A 23,786-nucleotide genomic window follows, 5' to 3' on the forward strand; every position below is an offset into this window, starting at 1 on the left:
AAGCGACATGGATTGAGGTTTTCGTTACCTGGTGTGTCCACTCATGCCCGTCTGTGCGTGCATGTTTTTCCATCACCAGGTTCGCAGGTTACAGTTCAACGTCTGGCCTGGCCGAGTTGCCGTTATCCCTGTCAACGATTATTGATACCCAACATCCCAGCCACATTCCTGCTTAAATTTTCACACCACTTTTGCTCTCCTACTGCTTGCTCCTTCGAGGGATGCAGGAACCAAGACGTGCCGTCTTAACCACTTTTCGGTTTTCTAGTGTCGGGAAGGCCCTGCGTCTTCGAAGCTCGGGTTTGAGCTCAAGGGTTACGATCATCGCCACCCGTTAAATCACTTACTAGTCCAGGAATAGGATAATCAAGGAAAACAGGAGATCCACTCTGGCGGGATGAAGAAAAATTCCTGTCTCGCTGCGTGTGTTTACTCAACGTGCCCCTCCAAACACCCCTCCGAGTATAGATACGTAAACAGTGTCAGGATGGATGGTATATACTGCTGACGTTGATCAAGTAGATCATATAAAGCAAGACGATCATATAACTAGCAGTCACCAACCAATATCCATCGGCTGCTCGGCGACTCGGTGAACTTTCCGGTGAGCCTGGATGAGTAGTCTGCCTGTTCGTCGCACATGCATTTGTCTCATCTTGACCTTGAGACGTCTTTATTTGCGTTTCTTTGTGGCATTTTGATTGAGGCTGAGCTGGTGTGGATTCTCGGCATGGACATGGATGTTTCCTAACCAACGACTGTGAATATCCGGCCAATATGCTCCGGGTTGTTTGGCTGGCTTGTGCCTGGACTCTATCACGATCGCATTCTGTTGGCTCATAGGCTCAAGGGCTGGTCGGCAGACGTGTGACAAGAATGGGCGGTGACGAGTTTATCCGGTACAGGTGTCTGGGTCCATTTGCTCTGGATGTCTGTACTCTGAATGGTTCGAGCCTGCCTTCCATGCATCTTCCATCTTGATTGACCGCCCATCAGTCACACCACATCTTGCATCCCTTGACGCGAGAATGCGCGTAATGCCGTCTCATCTGACTGTGGCGGATTCACCTAGATGGATCGACCTTTACTCCCGGAAGGTCCAATTCTGAGTACGGATGATTATTCCAGTGACGAGACTAATATCACACGCGGAACATGTTGTCCAGTGGCCTGGTAAGTTCTATATCAGCTGAGCCAGGAGACTAGCTGACACGATTGATGACACTGACCTGAGATGCAAGGATCGAGGCCTATGAATGAGTCGTTGAAGTTAAACGATGTGTGTATAACCTAAACAACAGGATCATCTAGAATATGTTATTTTCTTCAGATAATTCCATCAAACCGCCTACAAAGACGGGTCGGAGGAAAATAGTACTACCAACCAAGTCCAAATATACTCCGTACATGAAGATACCTTTCAGCTGCGGAACGCCACATATACCAGGCGTAGAACATTTCCTTGATACCTGATATGCATCTAGCTAACCTGTTCAAGCCAATACTTGGGCAGTTTCCTTGGATACCATTTATGGCGGCAGCGCATCATATACCGATCCTTGGCTAAGATAATGCTACAATAATAATGGGTATATGCAGGATGTACTTGATACCACAGGCGAAGCATAATCAACAAACTTTAGCTAGGATCATATCGGAGCTGGTCTATCATATCTGATAGCCAACCTATACGCAAGGCAATATAATTCGCCGCCAGGCTGACAATACGTATAGAAGTGCGCTTGCCCCGAGCTCCCCCCCCTTTCAGAGGCCGTTGTTTCAAACATTTGATTGATTCTGGAGTCCCTCGCAGCCCAGAGTACATTGGTTGAGGAATACGGCAATTTCCCAGCAACCATACTCTAGTTGAATCCACAGTGATTGGGTATTCTGAATTTGTCTGCCTTGAGGCACTGTCGACAAGGAGATGTGCAGCCGTCCAATGATGTGAAAAACACCGTGGTCTGGTTGGGATCCAAATATAGAGTCGTAAGGAGGGAATCAAATTAAACCATGAACCAACTTGTCGCGCCCTGCCATGATATGATTGACGCACATGCTATTCCTAGGGCAAAGCACTCGCTGCATGCATCGGGCGCATACCAACATCCACGTCAAACGAGGAAATCAGGAATGCAAAGTTAAAAAAAAAAAAAGGGAGAGGAAACCCAAAATATTATATTTTTGTCATTGAATATGGATGATTCTTTGTTGGTTGTGCCGGTTTCTATTCCCGTTGTAACATCACCATTACGCCCATGATTCCAAGCAAGACCGTCTTCATCCATGGGTTTTCTGCCAACATGATCGTCACGTATCCAACGGCTGGAATGTATCCTCGCACACTACCTACAATATCGAGTTTGCGGTCAAGGTAGTCTTGGCCCTGTGCGTAGAGTTCGGTGTCATCTGCGATATTGTTGTCGCCTTTTGTGAGCATCTGATGGGAGACGGGTGAGGATAGGCCGGGTCTATACGTGAATCATCAGCAGTTATTCGATAATATGACACGCGTACTTCCTTCAATCGCCGTTCATATGATCTTCAGACCGTAAATATATCCCGTTCAATGTGGTCATCACCTCCCGCTCCAGATATGGTAGATAACTCACCCACTGCGTTTATCCGCCTCCCTCTCCAGCCTTCGTTGGCTCTTCTTCCCTCCATCTCCTGTTCCGAATGCCTTAATAACTCGATGAACGATTGGAATATCCTTCCCCTGCACATTATACACCACGATCTCCCCAACTTCTGCGCGCGGACTATTGTTCCATAGAAACAGTAGGTCGCCGCGCTGGAAGGCTGGCTCCATGCTTCCTGATAACACCACAACAATGGGAGAGGACGAGTTCGTGTATACGGATAGGGCCTTCCATCCCATGAAAGCCGTGGAGAGGACGAGGGCAAAGTTGAGGAGCTGAGCTAGCGTCTGGCGAGGGTTGGAGAGGTAGGGGGCGAGTTCGGCGAACATGATGGCGGCGTCCTCTTGATACGGGTATTAATCAAATGGAATAGCAATTCTTTTAGTCCCAGCTATCAGGCACAGCTCATTGCCATTCGTGGTGCCGAGCTGTCGAGCTGCTTGCTGGTTGACGCTGCGGTTGAAGGATGTTGCGGCTTATCTGTTCAGTTGGAGTGAAGCTCTTGGCTTGGCGTTTGCTTACTTTTGAAAACACTAATCAGTGACATCTACAAAGCGAGGCTACACGCAACTACAAGGAGAAAAGAAGATGAGATGGCCGAATGTCTCAATTTCCAGCTATAGTGGATGAACCACGACAGAATAATGGTAACAGTGGAGGTGTAAACACATAAGATACAGGAGAAAAAAGACCAAAGAAATGGGGGATTTCACGGGAAATTGTCAATCTCATGTATTAGTTTGGATGCGGTGCGCTGCAATTTGGGTAAAGAAATAGCTAAAAGACGAGAATATTTAAACAGAGAGAGAGAGCAGGTCTTGGTCCTATTGTCGAAGGAAGACGCAGTCTGTTCGAACAAAGGGTGAGTCCGGCTCTCTCTTCCTAAGCCAAATCAAGTGCTTGCGGCCAATCTCGAGAGAAGCGAAGTAGTGTTTGGAGTTATTTTCACTGTTTTCAATAGATCAGTCAATCCAAGGAGAAGAGAGCTAGATGAATAAAAAACAAGATAAAAATTTGCTCGGCACGGTACTTCATTCTCCTTCATTATCATGTTGCACAATTTGGTTTAGGGAGGAGTTGGTTCAATTTCTTCTTGCTTCCATTCTTGACCGACCGAGCAGGTCGATACGATGAGTTCGTTTAGTATGCAACCTATAGGCCATTTCAAATGACTTTAGGAGATCGGCTGTTGCTGTTTGTTTGTAAGTAAATAAGCTAGGTGAGTAATTATTAAAGAGATAGAAGGAATCTCATAAAAGCATAAAGCCTGAACTTGATAGTTACGAGAGATGAAAAAAATGGAACAGATTAGCCTTGACAGTCAGGAAATTGGGAAGCGTACCTGAGCTCCACGACATCATCAATGTGGTTGCACATGGCCACGAACAAATCGAAAAACAATTTGCCGCCGCTCTCCATCTCCATCTGCATGGTTCCACTCCTCTTGAAAGTCTTGCGACTTCGGATTATCAGAGCTAGGAAGTGAGCGCGGAGTCGTGACTCGGAGTCTGGCGTATGGTCGTACGTATACCGCGCCGATCGAAGGATAATATCGACTGGGATACCAGCTTGAAGGCCCTGCTTACGCAGTGAAAGGCGCTTCAGCTCATCCAAGCCGTACTTCTCAGCAGCGCAGTAGATGACTGTGTCTCGTAGGAGATAATCATTCACACCAGAGTGGAAGATTGTCGCTTCGCATGACCCGCGGCCACCGGTTTTAGAAAGATCCTGCGCATCTTCGAGTAGCCAGGTGTTGCGACGCTTGTTATGCATCAAGCGTGGGTAGTAGTCCCCCTTGTACAAGAATTCGAGGACGCAGGACAATATCTCGGGTTCTCTGGGCAACACACATTAGGTACATGTGTAAGCAGGTGACTGGCAACATTTACGAGAGACTCACTCATCAGGCAGGGCAATCTGTTTCATATCACCATCGGAAGCTTGCTCCCTAATGGCAGACGAAAAGAAAGGCGAAATAGAAAGGATGTCTTCATGGGCAGCGAACAGGCGACTTTCTCTGCCTACCACCAGCGTGATGATAGGGCTCGTAAGGGTGCTAGCCATAAATCAATGTCGGTTATATGCGCAAACAGTCTGATAAAATGTAGCATGGTGGGGGTTGACTAACCTCCCAATCGGCGGACTATCCAGACTCTCCTGCAGTTTAGTTCTCAAGTTCTCGCGGTATGTCTTCTTCGCAGGCTTAACAGACTTGCCCGCCCGGTCTTTTGAGGAAAAAGATCGTTTGAACATGGCTGTCAGTGGGAATCCTAGCGAAGAACTGGAGTTATCCTAAGGTCACAGGGACAACCAGCGAGTAGCGAGGGTCGAAAAACGAGCGGCCGAAGAACCTCGCGGACATATATAATGAGCGTATTGATGGGAATATAAAGGAAAAGAAGTTTGACGCTTTGCAGTATCACGCACGTCGCATGGGAGCCTTGGAAAGCTGTATCCAAGAACAGCCTTCCTCTGCCGTGTCCCTGAGAAGCCCCGGTGAAGGAGAACGCGAGGACGTCAGCAAAAGAACGCAGATCCTTGAATAGGCTTTGCGCATGAGATGACACGCAAGTGCTGTCTCGATGCGGAATCTTGACCGGTCCTGCGAAGCGTGGTGTAAAGAGAAGAAGAGAAGAAGAGACGAAGAGACGAAGAGACGAAGCGAAGTTGATATCGATTACGACCGGTCATGTGACGCCTTTCTGACTCAGACTGTATAATCACTTACGTAATGACCAATCGCGATGTTTTGATTTTCACAGTCTGGCGAAATCCTTATTCTTCAATAGTAATTAATACCTTGGATCCCAACACATATGGGATTGGAATACTATCACACAAGCTCACGAGGCGTCAGGGCTATCTTGACCGTGTTACATTCATGTTCGATGGGCTGGGATCTTCGGGTCCTTTGCCGCTGGATCACAAACGGAATTAAGTGACATTAACGTGTTAGCGGTTCATGACTCCGGCCACGCCAGCTTTAGATACTTGTTAGTCACTGTGCTCAGAAGGCATGCTTCCCGAGGCGTGTCCGGAAGGCCGAATGCGTGTGACATAAAAACTATTCTACGGGACTTGGTGTACACTGTACCGGGAAACTAAGAAGTTCTTCTATCGGACTCGGACATAGTTACGTACATGCTTACGACTTGCCTTGCGCAAAAGTTGACCGGTTTGATACCCTGTCTACCCCCTGGAACCGGGCAAGTGAGGCATTACCGACACCACCAGTGAATCCCGATCTGCTCAGTGGTAGATGCCGCGTTGCTTCTGAAGACATACAGATCTCCGAAGCTGGAGTTTATCCCTACAATACAGGGAATGGCGCGATTTTATCGGTGCTTTCGATGTCTCATTTTTATATTCCGTATTATTTCTTATTTATTTCCTAGGATGATGGGGCCGCTGGCTTCTTTGCAATCATAAGATACATTGGTGTAAAAAGCCCAGCCCTACCACCAGCAACAAGGTTGTCTGCACCCAATGACAGCTCGTCGGCTGTCTGCGCAGTACCTGATGGCGCAAGCTTGGCAGCTTCGAGGACTCTTAGTAGTGTACTGACCGACGCTCGACCAAATTTGGTCACTCGAAGAGCACTGAATAGATCCCACAAGCTGCGAGCCTGTAGTTCTCCTGCAAGTGGTGCGTACCAGGGGATTATGTCCCCTTTGTCAGCCATATCCTCCTCATGTTCGAGGATGAATCCAGCCGCCTGTATGGCTTCCATGGCATGCTTCCGAGGCATCATGGTGGCGATTCCGTTTCCACGCTCAATCCCTAATTTTATGGCACGGTGCGAAGGATCTGAATCGTCGTACTTGTCCGTCATTACCCATTCATACACGCCAAATGTTCCACCGGGCTTCAGAACGCGGTAGATCTGCTCATATACCCCTTGTAGAGATGGCGCATGAACTGTTGCTTCAATGACGTACACGGCGTCAAAGGAGTCATCTGGGAAATCCATCTCCTTCGTTCCGCAATAGTCAGGAAATGAGGTATATATAGCTGGTGACTGTCACAATAAGACTCACCATGAAGTCACTTTTGACAAAGGAGACGTCTTCACTTCGGCCTTCCTTCTTTGCATGTGCCGTGGCTCGTTGGATCTGATAACCGTTGTTGTTTACACCAACGACCTTGCAGCCGGTGAAGGTAGATATCTCCCTTGCCGGGCCACCAACCCCACACCCCACGTCAAGGACCTTCATGCCTCGTTGAATGCCCATCCGAAACGCAAGATAGTGTTCGTGCCTTGCCAGAGCCTGGAGGAAGGGCTCGCGAATACCAAAGCGACAGAAATGAAATGATTGCGCCCATGCTTCTTCGTAAAAATCAGTTGCGAGGTCGTAGTAGCTATCTTCTCGTTAGCGTCGCAATATCAGAGAGACCATAAGGCTACTTACCTGTTCACTAGTGACATGTAATTATCTTTTCTCTCCCCGCGCTCCTTTTCATCCCAGAAGCCAACATATTTGTCCGTAATCTCGCGATGCGATTCATTGCCTTTCTTCAGCATAGCCAGGAAAGCATTGTGCTCTTCTGCCGACCTCCCATGCATCGGGTCAACCGCAGGGGCAAAGTGGTCAGCCATCTTCTCGGTGGTTTCTGAGATATCTTGTCCGCGGCCAAGGATAGAATCTGGGGGTATCTCAAAATCCTATATATAAATTCATCCCACTATGGGGGACAGGGGACCTTGCCGCTGTGCCAGAGATCAATGCGAGGCCCCAAGCCTCACGTCATGACAAGGCCTGAATTTCCGAGCCCGCCACGCCACTCCAGCGTCTACGTCTCCGAGATCCGTCTAGCGACTAGTCAGCCCGCTGCCGCCAACTAATTTATCGGGGTACGCATCTTGACTAAGGAACGTCGGCCGGCTTTACCTCAGCAACGCTGTTCGAGCAGTTGGTGGTGGCTTCTGGGCAGCCAATCACTAAAAGGCGCGCTTGGTAATCCGCGGAGGAGGATCACGGGATTCACTGGTCGAAACTCTAACTTTCGTTTTCGTATAGTTTCGGCGTCAAAGAGAAACTCCGGGGCCAGAGTACACAAATCATAACACAATTAACACGGCTTCCAAATTATAGGAGCTGACTGCAGGCCGCAGAGTGCGGGATGCATCCTTTCCCACGCGTGATCAGTTTTGCTTGATTCTTCGTTTCCGTAAGCAGACACGATGGGAGCACAAGTCTGGCTGATCGTGGCCGCTTTTGGTACACTCTGTCATTTTCTCCTTGGATATCTCAGTCCAAAGTATGATCCCCGCGAACCGAAGCTGCTCCCGCAGTCGATCCCGCTGGTTGGCCATGTCATCGGTATGGTCCGTCACGGGCTTGGCTACTACACGACTCTCAGGCAAGCAAATCCCTCAATGTTGGGCAAGTATTGAAAAGCGTGACCAGTGTGGTTAGTTGACCGTGGAAATGCAGAGACGTGCCGTCGCCTATCTTCAGCATGAGCATGCTGAACAAGAAGTTATATGTGGTTACTTCTGCTGCTTTGGTCTCAACAATCCAACGTTCTGCAAAGTTTGTCTCATTTGAACCTTTCTTGAATGAAGTCGGAGATTGGCTCGCTGGGGTCAAAGGCGATGGACTGAAGCTCCTCCAGAAACCTATTAAAGGTGGTGGAAGCCTCAGTTCGGCGATGGTGCACGTTATGGCTACCGCTATTTCAGGCAGCGGCCTTGATAAAATGAACGATACCATGATATCGTTCCTCCAAGCATCCATGGAGGAATTGTCGACTGCAACTGAAGATCCCATTGATCTATATGCATGGTGCCGGGATGCAATAACAACTGCTAGTAGCGAGGCGGTTTGGGGAGCTAAAAATCCTTTACGGTCTAAGGAAATGCAGGATACATTTTGGTACTTCCATCAATTGATATATTCGTGGACTGGCTCGATGTAAATGTGTTGACAGATCATATAGGGAGTATGAAACGAACTTGCTCATGTTATATATCAATATTTTGCCTCAATTCACAGCAAAGAAGCCTTTCAAGGCACGAGAAAGACTGGTGAAAGAATTTTTGAAGTTCTACGAAGCAAATGGACAATGGGAGGCCTCGGAGTTATCTCTCGCGAGATGGCAAATTCAGCACGAAGCAGGCGCTACTATTGAAAACATTTCACGCATGGAAGTTACCTTGTGCGTTGGTGTTCTCTCGAATACCGTTCCAACCCTGTTCTGGACCACTTTTGAAATTTTCTCTCGCCCCGAGCTCTTGTTGAAACTTAGGCAAGAGGTCTGGGATAATGCAGTGCATGTTTCTGTGAGTTCGGAGGGCAACACTGTCCATACCCTTGATGTCGCAGACGTACGAAACAAATGTACCCTTCTCCTTGCTACCTTCCAGGAAGTGCTACGTCTACGGTCCAGCAGCGCCACGATTCGTACTGTTCTTGAGGATATTGAGATAAATAACCAGCATCTACTCAAAAAGGGTTCAATGCTACAGCTTCCGGCACCGTTTCTCAACCTTGAGGAATCTACCTGGGGCTCGGATTCAGCAAACTTTAACCCTTACCGATTTATTGATTGTGATAAGGAGAAAGTTGGTCGTCTAAGATCGAAGGGTTACATGTCTTGGGGTACATCTCCTCACATGTGCCCAGGAAGACATTTTGCAAGTGGGGAGATTTTACCTGCGGTTGCTATGTTTTTGGTACGATATGATATTACACCTGTCGAGGGTAACTGGCAACATCCTTCGATAAATAGAGAGGTGATAGCAGCATCGATTCCTCCACCAAAGGAAAAGTTCCTGGCTCGACTCTCCGAGAGGGATAATCGGGATGCATTGAAATGGGAGTTCAGGCCTTCCGCAGAACACGGAAGATTTAAATTAGTTACTGGGTAATGGTATTATAAAATTGTGGGAAGATAAAACTTGATGATAGACACGTTTTACTCAAACTGAGGCTGTAATTACCATTGATCTGCTTCTTGCCTTCACTCCGCTCTGTGCGACAACTTCTACTATTCACACTTTGAACCGCGGCCTTGGCAGGGACATGGGGTTGCTATTCTTGGCATACGTCAATTTTAAGTTCTGTGCCTGTAGCTTATTTAGTGGGTCTCTCTTGTTGTGAATTTCTTCTCTTGACCCAGGATACAGAAAAAAATTTCATTACTCCTTACATTCCTCTCATTTACTTTCTTCTTCTATCTTTCATTCATTTCCTCCTTCCTCCTAGTACTAAGTAGACTCTATTTATATTAAAGCATTCTTGTATTTTTTTTTTCTATTAAATAATTTTGGAGTTTTAAATCAACCATCGCTGTGGTTTGTGAACTTATGAAGTAGACTCATTTACATGCATCGAAGCAAGAATTGAATATTGGCCGCCTGCTCCGGCCCATGAGAACACCTTCTCACGGAGAGAAGGATTGTCAATCTTGGTTGCGACTAGAATGTCGTCCGTGTCAGGGCCTTGACCACATTGGTAAGTTGCGTTGATACCCCACGTATACGCCTTTCCTTCAGAAGTAATAAGAACATTGTGATCAGACCCTGCAGCAGCAAAGGCGCAGTTTGGAATGGGAAGTGGAGTGGGTTCAAGGAGGATACGCGGCTTTCCGCGTTCGGAGATAACAATATGTGGGTCATCAAGGTGGAGTGTGCTGTGGTCAATACCCATTTGAGCGCCGTCCATGCGACCCCAGACAAGACACTGGCCGTCTTGGGTGATACCAATGGAATGGTGACGTCCGCCTTGAATCATCTTCAGCTTTTGACCAATAAGCATGGTTGCCTTCTGTGGTCGAACGATGGTGCTGCCACCCTTTCCAGCTCCCACGTTAACGGCAGTTTGTCCAAAGTTATTCAGGCCCCAAGTCCAGGTATCTCCGTTGGAGTCGATGGCGAAGGAATGATCACTGCCTGCGTGGATGGAGATAATTCTCTTGCTTTTTGGTAAAGCGACGAGGCCAGGAATAAGGCCAATGTCGTTGCGTAATTTGTCGATGGACGCGTTCTTGTTACTGGCAGTCTTGCGTCGATCAACTCTGATATGACGGCCTAGCTGGTCTTGCTCGGGGCGGCCCCAGGAGAATACTCTGCCCCTGTGGTCAAGAGCAAGGCAGAAGTTGTTGCCAGCACTGATTTGAACGATTTTCTCGAGGCCGGGTATCATGACTGGGTCCGATTGCATTTTGATAAGCTCTCCATTCCACCATCCACGTTCTCCCTCGGTAGTCTAGCAGAAAACATGTTAGAAGTAGCTTGACATAACAGGAAGGAAAACGAATGTAACATACCACAAATGAGCCCCATCCATAAACAAATCCATCCTCAGTCAGAGCAAAAGTAGCACTGTCACCTGCAGCTACTTGGCAAAACTTGGTATCGTCTGGGAACTTTTCACGTGGAATGGCTGTAGGAATGGCCTCTCGTGGGTTAAGTTCAACCTCGTCGCTTGCAACAGATTCGTCATCCTCGGCCATATCTTTTAAACCGCCATCCCAGGTAGTCTCGCGTCCAAGGGCACAGTTGTCATTGACACCCCAGGTCAGGATGTGGTTATCGTGTGTCAAAGCAGCTGCATGCATGCCTCCAGCGCCAATATCAACGACTCCAACCTTTTCTGCATCGAGGTTGGTATTCAGACGTGGTCTTTTGACGTCGATTGCATTTTTTGGGCCAAGGCCAAGCTCAGCACTGCTGCCAGAGCCAAAGACGTAAACATTGAGCCTCTGCTTGGGTATGGTGTTGGAAATAGATGACTCGGTTTTCTTTGGGGCCCTGGTCTTTTGGACTGCTCCGCGGCCAGCACGCTTGCGTGGGACACTCTTGGGAGCGGGTTCAGCCTTGTGAGGAGCCATTGTATTAGACAGTTGGTACGGCTGGTGATTTGAGATAGAGTAGAGAAAGTAGAAATTCTAGAAAAGGTGTTCTAGAGTGACTATGTAGTTGAGAAGAAGGTATGCTGCAAGAGAGATAGTAATTTGGCGAACGGCAAATTACTTCGGCATAGTAGTCGGGAGGAAGCCGACTACTATATAGTCTAGCGCTCTTCATTGTTCCTATTGATGGTTTTTGTCTTGTGTTCTTCGATCTGGAGTGTTGTTGCTCTGATACTTGGCACCGACCGAAAGCGGCTTAGTCGCATTTGTCTTGGCGACACTCCCCTCTCCGAAACTTGTCTTCGTCATCAAAACCAACATCAACAACTGAAGGTCAAAGACTAGCAACGTTGGAGGACAAAGGGGACAATAGTACAGGACATATATTTCATCGCTGCCGTCCTCGCAGATTCATTCTAAATACTCCAAGCTATCTTTTTATTGACGAAGGACATGTCCTGATCATCACCGCGCAATCGACTCTATTCACCTCTGTGTTTTGGTTAGATTCAACAATAAATTCACTAGATACCCATACCCATATCCATATCCAATTCTGTTACTATCACCTTCTTGCCCTGCTATTCATATTACCCGCAGGACACCATGGCAATGCAATACATGAAATCGATTAGGAGGAAACCAGTGGCGAAAACAGAGTCGACATCAACGCCAGCAACAGAAACACATGGTCCTGTATTGACGGATGAGGACGAGGCATTCCTACACCATGTTGCAACCTCATCGTCTATATCAGGAAGTGATAGCGGTGACAAACAGCCTGGAGGATCCAAAGATGAACAAGGCAGGGCACTTGTTGATGAGCCGTTGGACGATGACTTGAGACGTTTGGCTGAGGATAGAGGCTCGCAGGAGAAGCTCGACACTCCTGATACTGAGCCTACCGCCGCCACTGCATCGTCTGCCTCCACTGATCAAAAGAAGATGGAGAAAGGACACAAGTCACGCAAGAGCCTGTGGGGGATACTTAAAGATAGAAAGTGGATGGGAGAAACCGAGAAAGTAGACAAGGGGAAGGCTAAAGTGGCTGATGATACCCAGTCAAGCGGCGAAGCGGCCGGTAAAGGAAAAAATGAGGAGAGAAAGGAGGATCAAGATCTATCCAAAGTCCTAGAGCAATTGAACCTGGCAGCTGTCAACAACCGCGTCTTTTCGATTAGTAGCGATACACAGGCGCTTCTTGAACAGTTCAAACAAGTGTTCAAAGACCTGGTCAACGGAGTACCAACGGCGTATCGTGACCTTGAGTCCCTACTCACGAATGGCGACCAGGAGCTACAGAAGAGTTATACCAAGCTACCCAGTTTTCTTCAGAAGCTTGTCGAAAAGTTGCCCAACAAGATGACGGAGAAGTTTGCGCCAGAGATTCTTGCAGCAGCATCGGCTAGAGCGAGCAAGAGTGGTATCAACATGCAGCATGTAGACAAGGCGACCAGCACGGCAAAGAAGATAGGCATTGAAGTACCCAACCTGAAGGAGCTGGCCGGCAAGCCTGCAGCCCTCGCGGGATTGCTCCGGTCTATCATTGCATTTTTACGTGCTAGGTTCCCTGCTTTGATTGGAATGAATGTTCTTTGGTCTCTGGGGCTGTTCAGTATGTGTCAACCTCGGTGAACCTACGCTGCTTTACTGCTTTACTGAACTAACCATGCTAATAATAAAACTAGTTCTACTTATGGTTCTATGGTACTGCCACAAGCGCGGCCGTGAGGAGCGGCTTGCGAGGGAAGCTAGCATGGCCGGAGAAGGTGAGAAAGCAGACGGTGAAGAAGCTAGGGTGATCGATGTCACAGACGAGGCATCGCCGTCGATGACGCCTGCGGCCGTGGGAGCACCAGCAGCAGCCACAGGGACGGTAGCAAACACCGAAAGTGATGCCCAACTCACAAGGCAGGTGGAGGGTCAAGTGCAGGCTGCAACGACGCAGATCGAAGCCCCGACCACTGCCACCTCAGAAGTAGCTGCAACAGACAAGGAACCACGTCAAACGAAGGAAGAGGATAATGTGAAGGTATAGCCTTCCGGGAGCCAATTGAACCATGCAGAGCAAGGAATGGCATTGACAGTGTGGAAGGTGGAAATACCACATCAGGGGATCAGTTTAGAGGTAATAAGTATATTTGCGATATGGAAAGGGTTAGCAAGGTAAATACTATTTTTAACGCATCGGTTGAACACGTCAGGAGAGGAAAGGTTGAAACGTCTTCCCTAGCAAGCGAGGCAAGCTGGAATTATGTATAGCGCACAGCATTCTATATTTTCTGCATGTGCGGAATAATCTCGGCTACCTGCAGCAGGCCTGTACGTGCATACGCTGATTCTGAGACGAGACATGATAGAGATAAGATCGGGTGTGTGCGGTTTTCTCGTTTAGCTCCTTTCGGTTCCAGTCCAGGGTTTTGTCAATTTCTTAGTTAATAATAATGGAGATAGTCGATTCACTGTTGTTAAAACGAATACTGAGTGCCGGTTTATGACGTCTATATGACTTACCCACGTAATCATGACTCCGTCTATTTGCGTGGTGATAGAAACGAGCAATCGCTGCGCTGTCGATGTATGGCTAGCTAGCGCTGTTTATCTCACATCTCAACAGCAAGATCCAGTACATTATGCACATCATTATCGTCATATTGCAGTCACAATCCTTGCCCCATGTTACATACCCTTTGTCTCCCGCAACATACGTTATCATATGCATGGAGCAGATGGAATTGCAATCCCACTTTCAGACCAGGGAGTGAGAATACGGGCGGTTAGAAAGAGTGGAAGTGGAAGAAAAAGGCGGAAAAGGCAGAAAAAGGGCCCCATCTCCAACTCCATCTCCGTATTTATACAGTCATACGGAGTGAGTACAGTGGGACTTAATCACAGTGGATTTGGTAGCCTTCGTCGCTGGTTGGAGTCATGCATGGAAGACGGAAAACAAAGTCTCCTCTTTCTTGCTCCTTTCCTTTTTTCTTCCCTGCAAACGAAAACTGTCATCGACTCATCCGGCTCGTGAAGCTGGGGGGAAGGCTGCACGGAATGTGATGTATGCTGTTCGGAGTGCAGAGTGGGCGAACCTGGCCTGGTCCCGTATGTATTAATCTGGACTAGCGACTGATGCGTGTAAAAAGACCCTGGTACCAGGCGGAACGAGTAACATGTCTCGCGCCAGCTTCCCCAGACAGGATCTGATGCTTGAGGATGCAGGGCCCCTGGTCAGTCTCCTGCAAGATGAAATGCCATCTCGCTGACCGGTCTTCTAAATCAGGAGGAAGTACCCCGTACTCCGTAGTTAAGGGGGACCATCAGAGAGGAGACGACTCTGTAGTAACTATGTAAACCGTCAATCCATCGCCCGTAACAATGTAATTAACTAGTTAACTAGCGCTCCGTCTCGTTCGATGCATGACGTCGAGCTGAATATCAAAAAAAAAAGCCAACGACGGGGCAAAACACGGATCACGTGCAAATAAGTTTTCTGGCAGTAAAAGACGGTGAGGAGCGGCTGACCAATCACCGCGTTCCGAAAGTGGAAACCCACGCCAAGACTCTCCGAGCGGCAGAAAATGCTCCGGGATTACGTTTCTCCGTCGCCGACCGCCTCGTCATGCCGATCTTTGCCAAAAGCGGAATTGAGAGGGTGGTCCCTGCGTTTTGCCTTTCTTTTTTCTTCATCATCGACTTTCTTCTTCTTTTCACCTTTCGACTTCACCAACTTCACGACAAGCCAGAGCAGCGTCGTTCCTCGCAGACAAGCACCCCATCACCAGACACAGAGACCACCACCCGTACCAAATATCGTCGATTGCCCTTTTTCTCTTCTTGCCAGCATGGCGGTCGCTGGGCTCTAAATTCTCCCTGCTGGGGGGGCATCGTACCCTCTAAGGGACCCCCCAGCCCGAGATTAGTCCATCGAGTTCAAACAACAAGAAAAGAAAGAAGAAAGATTCTACCAAATCGACCTCGACGATATTTGAAGATAACTCTTTCGACGACCTCTGCTTCGTGCGTCGGAATTGCCCCCTCTTGATTGCAATTTATTATTATCGTTGTAGACGCAGCTTTTTTTTTTTTTTCCTCGACCGTTTTTCGCCTTCTCTAAGAAAAAAAACCCCTCCACCACCACATTCTACCATTATACTATACCTCCCCTCCGAGCCATTGTCACCTCCCCTACTCTACACGGCCGAATATAGTACCCCAATACTATATATTCCTATCTCCTTTTGGCTGTTTAAACAGGTGTATCGAGGCTCGTTCGACAAGATCAAATTCCCACCTACAACAAACCTTAAAAAAATCTTGAGAGCAAAAAAGGAAAATTTTTCCCTCCCTTCAACATTGATAACGCAAAAGTAAAGGAGGGTGATCAAGGACAAAAGATCGACAATGGGTCGTTCCGGAGTAAAGACATCTCGGCCATCGTCGTCCATGTCTCGTTCAAAACAGCGCCGCCAAACCATTAGCGGAAAATCCCGTTCGTCGCAGCTCAAACTTAGGCTGAAGAAAAACAACAAACGCAGAGCGCCGCCTTCTATCTCAAGTGGTGATTCATCCAGTGAAGATATGAATTCTGGTAACGAAGACGATGACGACGAAGATGGCGGGGACTCGAGTGAAGATGATGATGAAGATTCCACCCCAGCAGCGTTTGCCCCGTCTTATGGTGGCAAGAAACGACTTGGCCATAAGACGGGGCGTACTGGTGGGATTTCTTTGTTGCAGGACAGGAAGCTGAAGGGTGAGCAGGATGCTGCTGCCGACGACGATATTAATGAAGATGCAATCTCGGTTAGCTCTGTTAGCTCTGTTAGCCCCGGTGATATCGACGATTCCGACGACTCTGATGATTATCAGGGTGTTGATGAAGTCAGTGATGGCGAAGACGAAGAGTTGATGCTGGAGAAAATCGAAGAGGAGATCATTCTGGAATCTGAAAATGAAAGGTCTACGTTAAGCAGGCTGGCCGGTAGTGTCAGCGGAGGGGACGAATGGACGGGGTTGGATGACCTTGAGCACCGTCCTTTCTACTCTGCTGGCTCTTTCTTCGATGATGAGCATCTTCTCCTACAGTCCGGAGGACACAGTGACGCCGTTGATGCAGGAATGACCAGCGAGGCGGCTGAGACACCTGTTCAACGACGAGTTCACTTTGAGACGGATGACTCGTCCGACTCAGATAAATCTAGTGATGAAGATGAGCTATTTCCCGACTTTCTACATCAGGATCAACTTGACCCTGATCTACGACGCATGATCGAGACGGATTCCACTCCTGGGCGATCACAAAGTTCCCTTGATCTGTTTGTCAACAGTGACTTCTGTGACTTGCCTGATAACATCTATCATGTGGAGGAGTCCGATAACTCGATGGGAAGCTCGAGTGGTTATGAATGTAGGTTCCTTGTTGCTTCTTCCACGAAGCAGATCAGCTTGTTCTTTTTTGTCGTTTCTTTTTCTAAAATATTTCTTTTTTCTCATATACTGACTATCGCCTGTTCCTCTCTGCAGCTGATGATGGTGAAACCACTGATGAGGAGGATTACCTTCCCCTCGCTACCATCACTCATCCAAGGTCCCTTCTCCGCAGAGAGTCGAGTGCCTCACTCTCCGGGGACGAGGAAAACAAGGCTGACTCTTGTGTTCCTCAGCGAGGACCTCTGAGAGGAACCTTCATTGCTGATCCACACAAACCAGTTGCTGTCGTTGCTCCCAACGGCAGACAGCTAATTCTTATACCTCCATATGCATCTTCCCGCCATGAGTGGCTCGAATCAGCTGCCGGTAGCCTGGTTAACACCGCCAACAACTCGCCTCGTACTAGTACGATGCACAATGTCGACGACAGTGATACCGATGCACTGGTATCTCCTCGTCACACCGACATGAGCCCTATGTTAAGCTCCAATGCCAACCTTATGATGAGTGCACTGGGAAATGACTCGGTAGGCCAGGTCACGGGCCCTCCGGAGGCATTCTATCCTACCAACGGCTACTTGATGGATGCTAGTTTCGATGAAGACGAAGATGACAGCGAAGCCATGCTTAACGTCGATGACTTCATCAACTTCAGCGACGATTCGTCTGACGATGAAAGGGATGACTCGGATGAACCAACTTCCCCAGCTGCTACATCTACTATTGGCTGTCAAACACCAACACCTAGACGCCCTTCTGGTACTGCAACAGACAACGACGAGACCCCTACACAGGCCAGCAGTGCTGAACGACTTCTCAACCACCTTGATCGCGGCATTGTCACTGCCTTCCGCCGCAATCATAATAGATACCAGGCACTGATCCGTCTCCCCCATCACAGGGAGTTTTTACCTGCAAACTCTCCATCTCAGCCTGCAAGCGCCTTCAAACGCTCGAATCCTCGCACGCCCACCAGAAAGAGACAGGCAAGCACATACCTTGGCAGCGAGGCTGTCCGGAGAAAGCTGGTAGACTCACACCGCAGCAGAAGAAACACTGTTGCTTACTGAAAGTATATCATATGTATCCGGAATGACACAATCGAAGTTGGTCTACAAGAAAAACCGATAAACACGGCAATGGATCACCAAACTCTCCCCTCTTGCCCGCTATATTACTAGCTACACAAGCGCAGGCGCAGGCACACGCACACACACACACACACACACACACACACACACACAGGCGCCACAGTAGGGCCGCACAATACGTGTCTTACTCATCTATCTATCCGATGTGCTGTCAGTGTCAGAATTGATGTTTTCGATGTTCAGTTGAATAACTATATTTTTTAATTGGCTCCCTCCAACCTCTGCTTCAATTCTTTTCAGTCATATTATATCACATTACACGATCATTGACGATCTTCTCCCAAAAAAAATAAATAAGCTCCCCGTCCCTTGTTTACTGTTCGCATCGTGATCGATATACCTGTCTGAATACTGTGGATGAACTAAAGCACATATCAAAGGTATAAACGAACACAATAACGATATTGCCACCCTCTGTTTTCCCTTTCTGTTGCCTTCGAACTATATGATTATGTCTCGATTGTTCATACTCGCATGTGCTATTGTGTTACGTACGTATACTCCATTGACGAGTATTGCCTGCCTAGTGTTTTGTGATAAGCGTCTATGCGTCGAGCGCCTTGAGTGTCGCCGACTAATTGAACAATATAGGAAAGAAAACAATGAATGAAGAAAAAAAAAAATGAAAATAAAAATAAAAAATAAAAAATGAAATGAAAAAGGGCAATCGGATATGCGTTACGAAGGAGCCGACTGGAAGGAAACCATATGCCATTCTGGCCTCCCAAAAAGAAGTATATTGTAACTTGATTTACTGTTTTTGATCATGACAAAAGTTATATGACGTCAAAATTCTTGCTTACCGTTCGTCTCGCTTCTCTTCTTTGACCTTCAGTTGCTTGATCCTGTTTGAGGACTTCATCTCATTTGTTGTCGTATAATTATTCCAATAGCCACGCATCTCTTATCCAGGCTCGTGGCTTTCCGTAGTTTGCCTTGCTTGCCTCATTTCTTGTTCCCATTATTCCGGCTCCGCGCGGCTGATATCATGTCATAGTGCTTAACATGCGCGAGCTTTGATTGCTGAGCCAGAGGATCCTGCCAACTTCCCTGTCATTCTGTCCATAGTTCGTAGAAGGTGTCCCTGGTTTCGAGAACCCCCATATCACGATCTCGTTCCGCATCTCCTTTTGTCCTTCCCATGTCCTGCTAGCTAAGCATCTTCCCGTAACAACCCACAGACGGTCAGAACTCGGATATAGCAGGAAAAGAAACAGGAAGAGCAGAACAGCCTGACTTGGCCTCTTGGTCTCGCCAACGTCCTCGCTATCCAAGCTTATGCCCAGCCGGCACATGTGCTCTTGATCAGAACATATCGTGATCGAAAACACACCCCCGGCCCTTTTGACCGAAGCGCGAGTTCAGACAAGATACTTCGTCATGAGAGGGCACGGCTTGTTTGACCCCCCTTCACCTCCCCGGTGTGAAGCCATCGCCGCATATGGAGTACTCCGTGGGCAAGCAGAGAGGGGGTTGACTTTCGCTAGACAGCCAACCAGTTAACTAGCTAACGAGTTAGCCAGTGCTCCGTACGGAGTAGAGCAATGTTTCTTCGGCTCCTCGAACGCCTAATTAGCCCGTGTGTCCATGTTTTGTCTTTTGGGGCTATCGTTTGGACCAGGAGGTGATCAGATATGCAGGTCGTATATGTAGAATAGCCTTCCATGATGCGATTTGAGTTAACAGGGGGAGTCTGTCATTGGATCTGAATCTGGAGAAGTATGCATGCGACTCCCTGCAATCTAGTAGCAACTTTGTGTTTGTGTAGCTGCTGGCTAGCTCGGCTAGTCAGGGGCAAGCTACTGTCTGGAATCCGTGGATCGTTCCATCGCCGTGGAAAGCTAGGACGGTTGTTTCTGCGGAACGAAGACAGCCCTGCCCTTGTACTGATCACGGTTCAAAACTCCGGCGAGGGAGGCCACAAGGTCGGGAGAAACGCTTGGTATGGTATCTTAGGAATTCTTGATATTGTGGATTGTGGGCTAAGAAGGTAGTTCTGCGCAACTACTCCATACAATCCCTAGCAATTAAACCGCTGGCAAGAAAGGGGAATCAGATATCCCCTCGCCCCAACGGCCTTGACGGCATCATCTACCCAGTCCTGACAAGCATATCGGGGCTCGTTGGAGTCAATCTTTACCGTACCATCATACTGCCTTTTCGGAAGAAGGTGTAGAAGCGCACACGTCCTTGAAGCCAAGTAACCCAGTATTCCAGGGAGCTCTTTTTACCCTGGGACGAAACAATCTCATCTGGCTTTTTCTCCTTCTCCCTGGTCTCGAATGAAAGCTCGTTGAGAGAGTTCCGTAGACATGTCTTTTTTAGGCTCGGCAAGTGGCTGGATTGATTTCAAAAAAGCGGACGTGGTGGTTGCATGAGTCGTAAGCAACTCGGTTATACCCTGTAGGGTGGCTTCATGGGACTTGATCTATCGTTGTTAGCCAGGTGAGGGGCGAGAAGGTGAAGAATATAGAGTTTTATATACGAGATATCCTGTACCGATTTGCGGCCTGGGTAGAAAACCTGGGGAGTACACAAGGCCTTGCGTTTGCTAGTGGATTGTACGTAGCCGACGTAAAAGTATGGACAGGAAGTTGTCCTCGCCCTGGCGAGTGTTATCCCTGAGTGAGTCGATATTCCCGCTAGTTCCTGCAATCATCTGAAAATGGCGTAGCAAAACTGCAGCATACAGTTTTACTAGATAGTTATTGGACAAGGATATCTCTTTGATACGGCTGCCCCCGGCTATGCTTGTATATAGGTGGTCTGTATACATAGTTTGGCGGCTTCATTGGAGACAGCGATGGTTAGGTTATTGCTAGTTATCATATTCAGAAGAGGCGGGTTTGATCAATTTAAATATCGTGGTGGATGCTACTTTGAACCCTTCCTATACAACCAGGGGCCTGGGAAACGTTGATTTCTCGAAGATGGAATGAGGTAATCCCAAGTTCTCTCTATGTCTTCCGAGTCTTCCTGTTGATCAGGGGTATGTCCTTCTACGCCATCGATGCTGGGAAATAGCTGGTCAAACAAGAATAGTGGCCTTTTTTTTTCAGGAAGAATATAGATGTCCAATTGACTGATGCATGTATGGACCTCAAAATTTCATTGATTTTCTATGGTCTTCAATAGAGCCACAGAAGAATGCTGATTTGGACACGGAGATACACTGTTCATGCAGTTAGCTGCCGCCTCTGTATGTTAAATATAGAAGGTTAGTAACCTTCTTACGCCCGTAGTATACTCTAGCCAACGTGTCAATTGTATATAGCTTGACTGAATAGAAGTAAAAAGATCGTGATATTTTGTTTGAGGCGTATACAACTCAGTAAATGTATTGAGTGGGAAATGATCTGGCGGCCACTTGCTTGGGAATATAACCAACCCAACATATCACTTAAATAATAAGTTGCTAGATGGCTAACTACGATATTTGCTTGCCCAGGTAGCGGTGAAATGTAGTATCTGTCAGGATATCTTTCGTATCAAGTAACAATGGAAAGCTGGCACTTGAATGAACCACGCGGTCTTTCATGGCGTGGCTGTTGATATCAATCAAGTTGGTCAGAGTTCGTCAAAGCTCAGCCTTGCAATGCGGCTCTTTCAACGGACATCGCGTGGAGGATTGTCACTCGATGACTATCAGACACAATAACTGTCTTTAATACCGCGATATCTAATAGCCAATCTAGAGCTAGTTCAGAATGCGAGATATCTGATCGGCCTATATTGGTGGAGACTCTTGTTGATATTCCATATACGGCCCCAGATCTCCCTGGCCCTCTTCCTACCCAAGGTCAGATCTATAATGCACCCCTTCTTTCACAGCGCGCAGATACAAAAATAGTCCAAATAGATGATAAACATGCGGTTAAATATGGCCTGGCTGTGCAGTCTCCTTTTCCAGGGGGCCAGAATACCATCTTCCTGAGGGCAGTCACCAATATCCAGGTTCCTAAGCTATGCTCTGTACACCATGCATGACGCTGAAATTGAGGACTTTGACTCTAGAGTTGAAATGAATTATATGGGCATGGAATTAATCGACGGTCAAACACTAGAGGCATGCTGGGACACCCTCATCATCGACGAAAAAGAGGACATCGTGGCAACGCCCATGGACTAACTACTTCATAGAACTACGCTCTTACCATATCCAAGATACTACAGCTTTCTCGGACGTTAGCCTTTCTGGGACCATGATGTTCGGCAGCGTGGAGCCAATTCCGGCGATCAACGGACTGGTCGAGATCGAAGAGGACTTGAATGAGGCAATGATTCTCAGTTACACCGCTCGCAGGCCGAAAGAGAGAGCTGCATTCATGAGACAAGTCTGCATTCACATAAGCAGATCTACAATGCAAGAATATCATTGTCAAGGAGAAGGAAGTTCATAACCCAAGCAGGAAAGACTGGAAATATGAGGTTACTCCGATTGACTGGGAAGAGGCTGGATGGTACCCTGGCTACCAGGAATATACTCTCGCCGCACATGCATCCGGCTGGTAGACTGACTGGCCAAACCGGCTACCGAAGCTGATGGACCCATATGTAATGACCTTTGAGTTTGCGTGGATTGACAGAATATGTACATGTCGTATTAGTTAACTACGGCGGCCTCTTAAGAGAGCTGTCAAGTTCCTCTCTTCTCGCTCCTCTCCATGACCCCAATCATATAATTACTCCTGTTCTTTCGAAGGGTTGGGGTCTCCAGGAATAACAACGATACTAAGTGCTCGCAAAAGCACATTATTACGTGTCTCGAGGACTCCGTAAGACCTCGCGTTGCCTCGTCTCACCCTGAACAGCCGGGACTCCATAGCGGTCTGGCCTGATTGGTAGCTTCACCATTCGCTAGAGGAGACCATGACATCAAGGAAGCTGTTATGTTGGAAGGTGCCGAAAGCCGAACAGTTCCAAGACTGCGAGGGAGGGTGTCTTGCAAGAATGTCCACTCTGAAGCCCCTTTATTTAACTGATGCTACCTGTTTCAACTCTTCGGAGAATTTTCTGTTTGGTGAGAAAAGAATTTTTTTTCCTACCTGCTTGTTATGGGGGGTAGCTAAGTACATGGCAGAAGAAATGGCGAAGTTGAACAGCGGAAAGCCGAACCCCTTTTAAAGGCCGATTGGAAGACGCCGCTGCGACATTGACTGCAATCCCTGGACCTTCTACTACACTAGGGGTTAAGTCTGCCAGCCGTTGTGTACGGAGCGTGCACTCGTTATGCATGACCTGGCTGTGGATCACATGTGTGAATGCATCTACGTTTTTAAGTAGTTACACCGGGAGTCCATGGGGCTGGACCATAATAATTTACAGCAGATGCAGTAGCGTTTGGAAGAAGCAGGGCATTATGAAATCCATCCATTCATTCGATGGAATAGGTATGACAGACCGTCTATTTATATGCGGGTATAAGAGAAATGTAATAAGTAATAAATCGGTCGTCGGTCAAGTATAAGGGGCTATTTTTGCACTATAGGAATGGCGGGTCTGCTGGTGAGACCTATTCCAGGGGAGCTCGGGGACTCCGGAAAGCAAGAAACCCAGGCAATACTGCATATTTATGGAAGATGTGTGCTGGAGTATAGTCCACACTTCGAAGAGCGAGAAACGCGCCCTTTCTCGACCTTGAGACCCAACAAGATATTATTTCAGAATACAAAGAGACGCTGAAGTAGGATGTCTTTCGGCTTGGGTCAAA

At 47.7% G+C, this 23,786-nt stretch overlaps 7 protein-coding genes across 7 annotated transcripts; 3 read left to right on the forward strand and 4 right to left on the reverse strand.

Annotated features, from left to right (window-relative positions):
* Window positions 1–2,227: 2,227 nt before the first annotated feature.
* ARB_05208 (uncharacterized protein) lies at window positions 2,228–2,971 on the reverse strand (the record flags this gene model as incomplete). The annotated part of the gene is made up of 2 exons (XM_003016868.1): window positions 2,228–2,471; window positions 2,613–2,971. 2 exons carry the CDS (start codon window positions 2,969–2,971, stop codon window positions 2,228–2,230), a joined length of 603 nt encoding a protein of 200 aa, XP_003016914.1.
* Window positions 2,972–3,950: 979 nt separating this feature from the next.
* ARB_05209 (uncharacterized protein) lies at window positions 3,951–4,895 on the reverse strand (the record flags this gene model as incomplete). The annotated part of the gene is made up of 3 exons (XM_003016869.1): window positions 3,951–4,479; window positions 4,543–4,698; window positions 4,771–4,895. 3 exons carry the CDS (start codon window positions 4,893–4,895, stop codon window positions 3,951–3,953), a joined length of 810 nt encoding a protein of 269 aa, XP_003016915.1.
* A 1,138-nt stretch (window positions 4,896–6,033) lies between these two features.
* ARB_05210 (uncharacterized protein) lies at window positions 6,034–7,239 on the reverse strand (the record flags this gene model as incomplete). Its single annotated transcript, XM_003016870.1, is given in 3 exon segments — window positions 6,034–6,660; window positions 6,680–7,001; window positions 7,052–7,239. 3 exon segments carry the CDS (start codon window positions 7,237–7,239, stop codon window positions 6,034–6,036), a joined length of 1,137 nt encoding a protein of 378 aa, XP_003016916.1.
* An 869-nt stretch (window positions 7,240–8,108) lies between these two features.
* ARB_05211 (cytochrome P450 oxidoreductase, putative) lies at window positions 8,109–9,513 on the forward strand (the record flags this gene model as incomplete). The annotated part of the gene is made up of 2 exons (XM_003016871.1): window positions 8,109–8,557; window positions 8,583–9,513. 2 exons carry the CDS (start codon window positions 8,109–8,111, stop codon window positions 9,511–9,513), a joined length of 1,380 nt encoding a protein of 459 aa, XP_003016917.1.
* Window positions 9,514–9,949: 436 nt separating this feature from the next.
* Window positions 9,950–11,477, reverse strand: ARB_05212 (uncharacterized protein; the record flags this gene model as incomplete). Its single annotated transcript, XM_003016872.1, has 2 exons — window positions 9,950–10,852; window positions 10,914–11,477. 2 exons carry the CDS (start codon window positions 11,475–11,477, stop codon window positions 9,950–9,952), a joined length of 1,467 nt encoding a protein of 488 aa, XP_003016918.1.
* Window positions 11,478–12,104: 627 nt separating this feature from the next.
* Window positions 12,105–13,536, forward strand: ARB_05213 (uncharacterized protein; the record flags this gene model as incomplete). Its single annotated transcript, XM_003016873.1, has 2 exons — window positions 12,105–13,113; window positions 13,187–13,536. The coding sequence occupies 2 exons, from the start codon at window positions 12,105–12,107 to the stop codon at window positions 13,534–13,536; spliced, it is 1,359 nt and encodes a 452-aa protein (XP_003016919.1).
* Window positions 13,537–15,938: 2,402 nt separating this feature from the next.
* ARB_05214 (uncharacterized protein) lies at window positions 15,939–17,995 on the forward strand (the record flags this gene model as incomplete). Its single annotated transcript, XM_003016874.1, has 2 exons — window positions 15,939–16,902; window positions 17,019–17,995. 2 exons carry the CDS (start codon window positions 15,939–15,941, stop codon window positions 17,993–17,995), a joined length of 1,941 nt encoding a protein of 646 aa, XP_003016920.1.
* Window positions 17,996–23,786: the final 5,791 nt, after the last annotated feature.

The sequence above is a fragment of the Trichophyton benhamiae genome, assembly GCF_000151125.1.
Source record: "Trichophyton benhamiae CBS 112371 chromosome Unknown contig01989.5, whole genome shotgun sequence".
Lineage (NCBI taxonomy): Eukaryota > Fungi > Ascomycota > Eurotiomycetes > Onygenales > Arthrodermataceae > Trichophyton > Trichophyton benhamiae.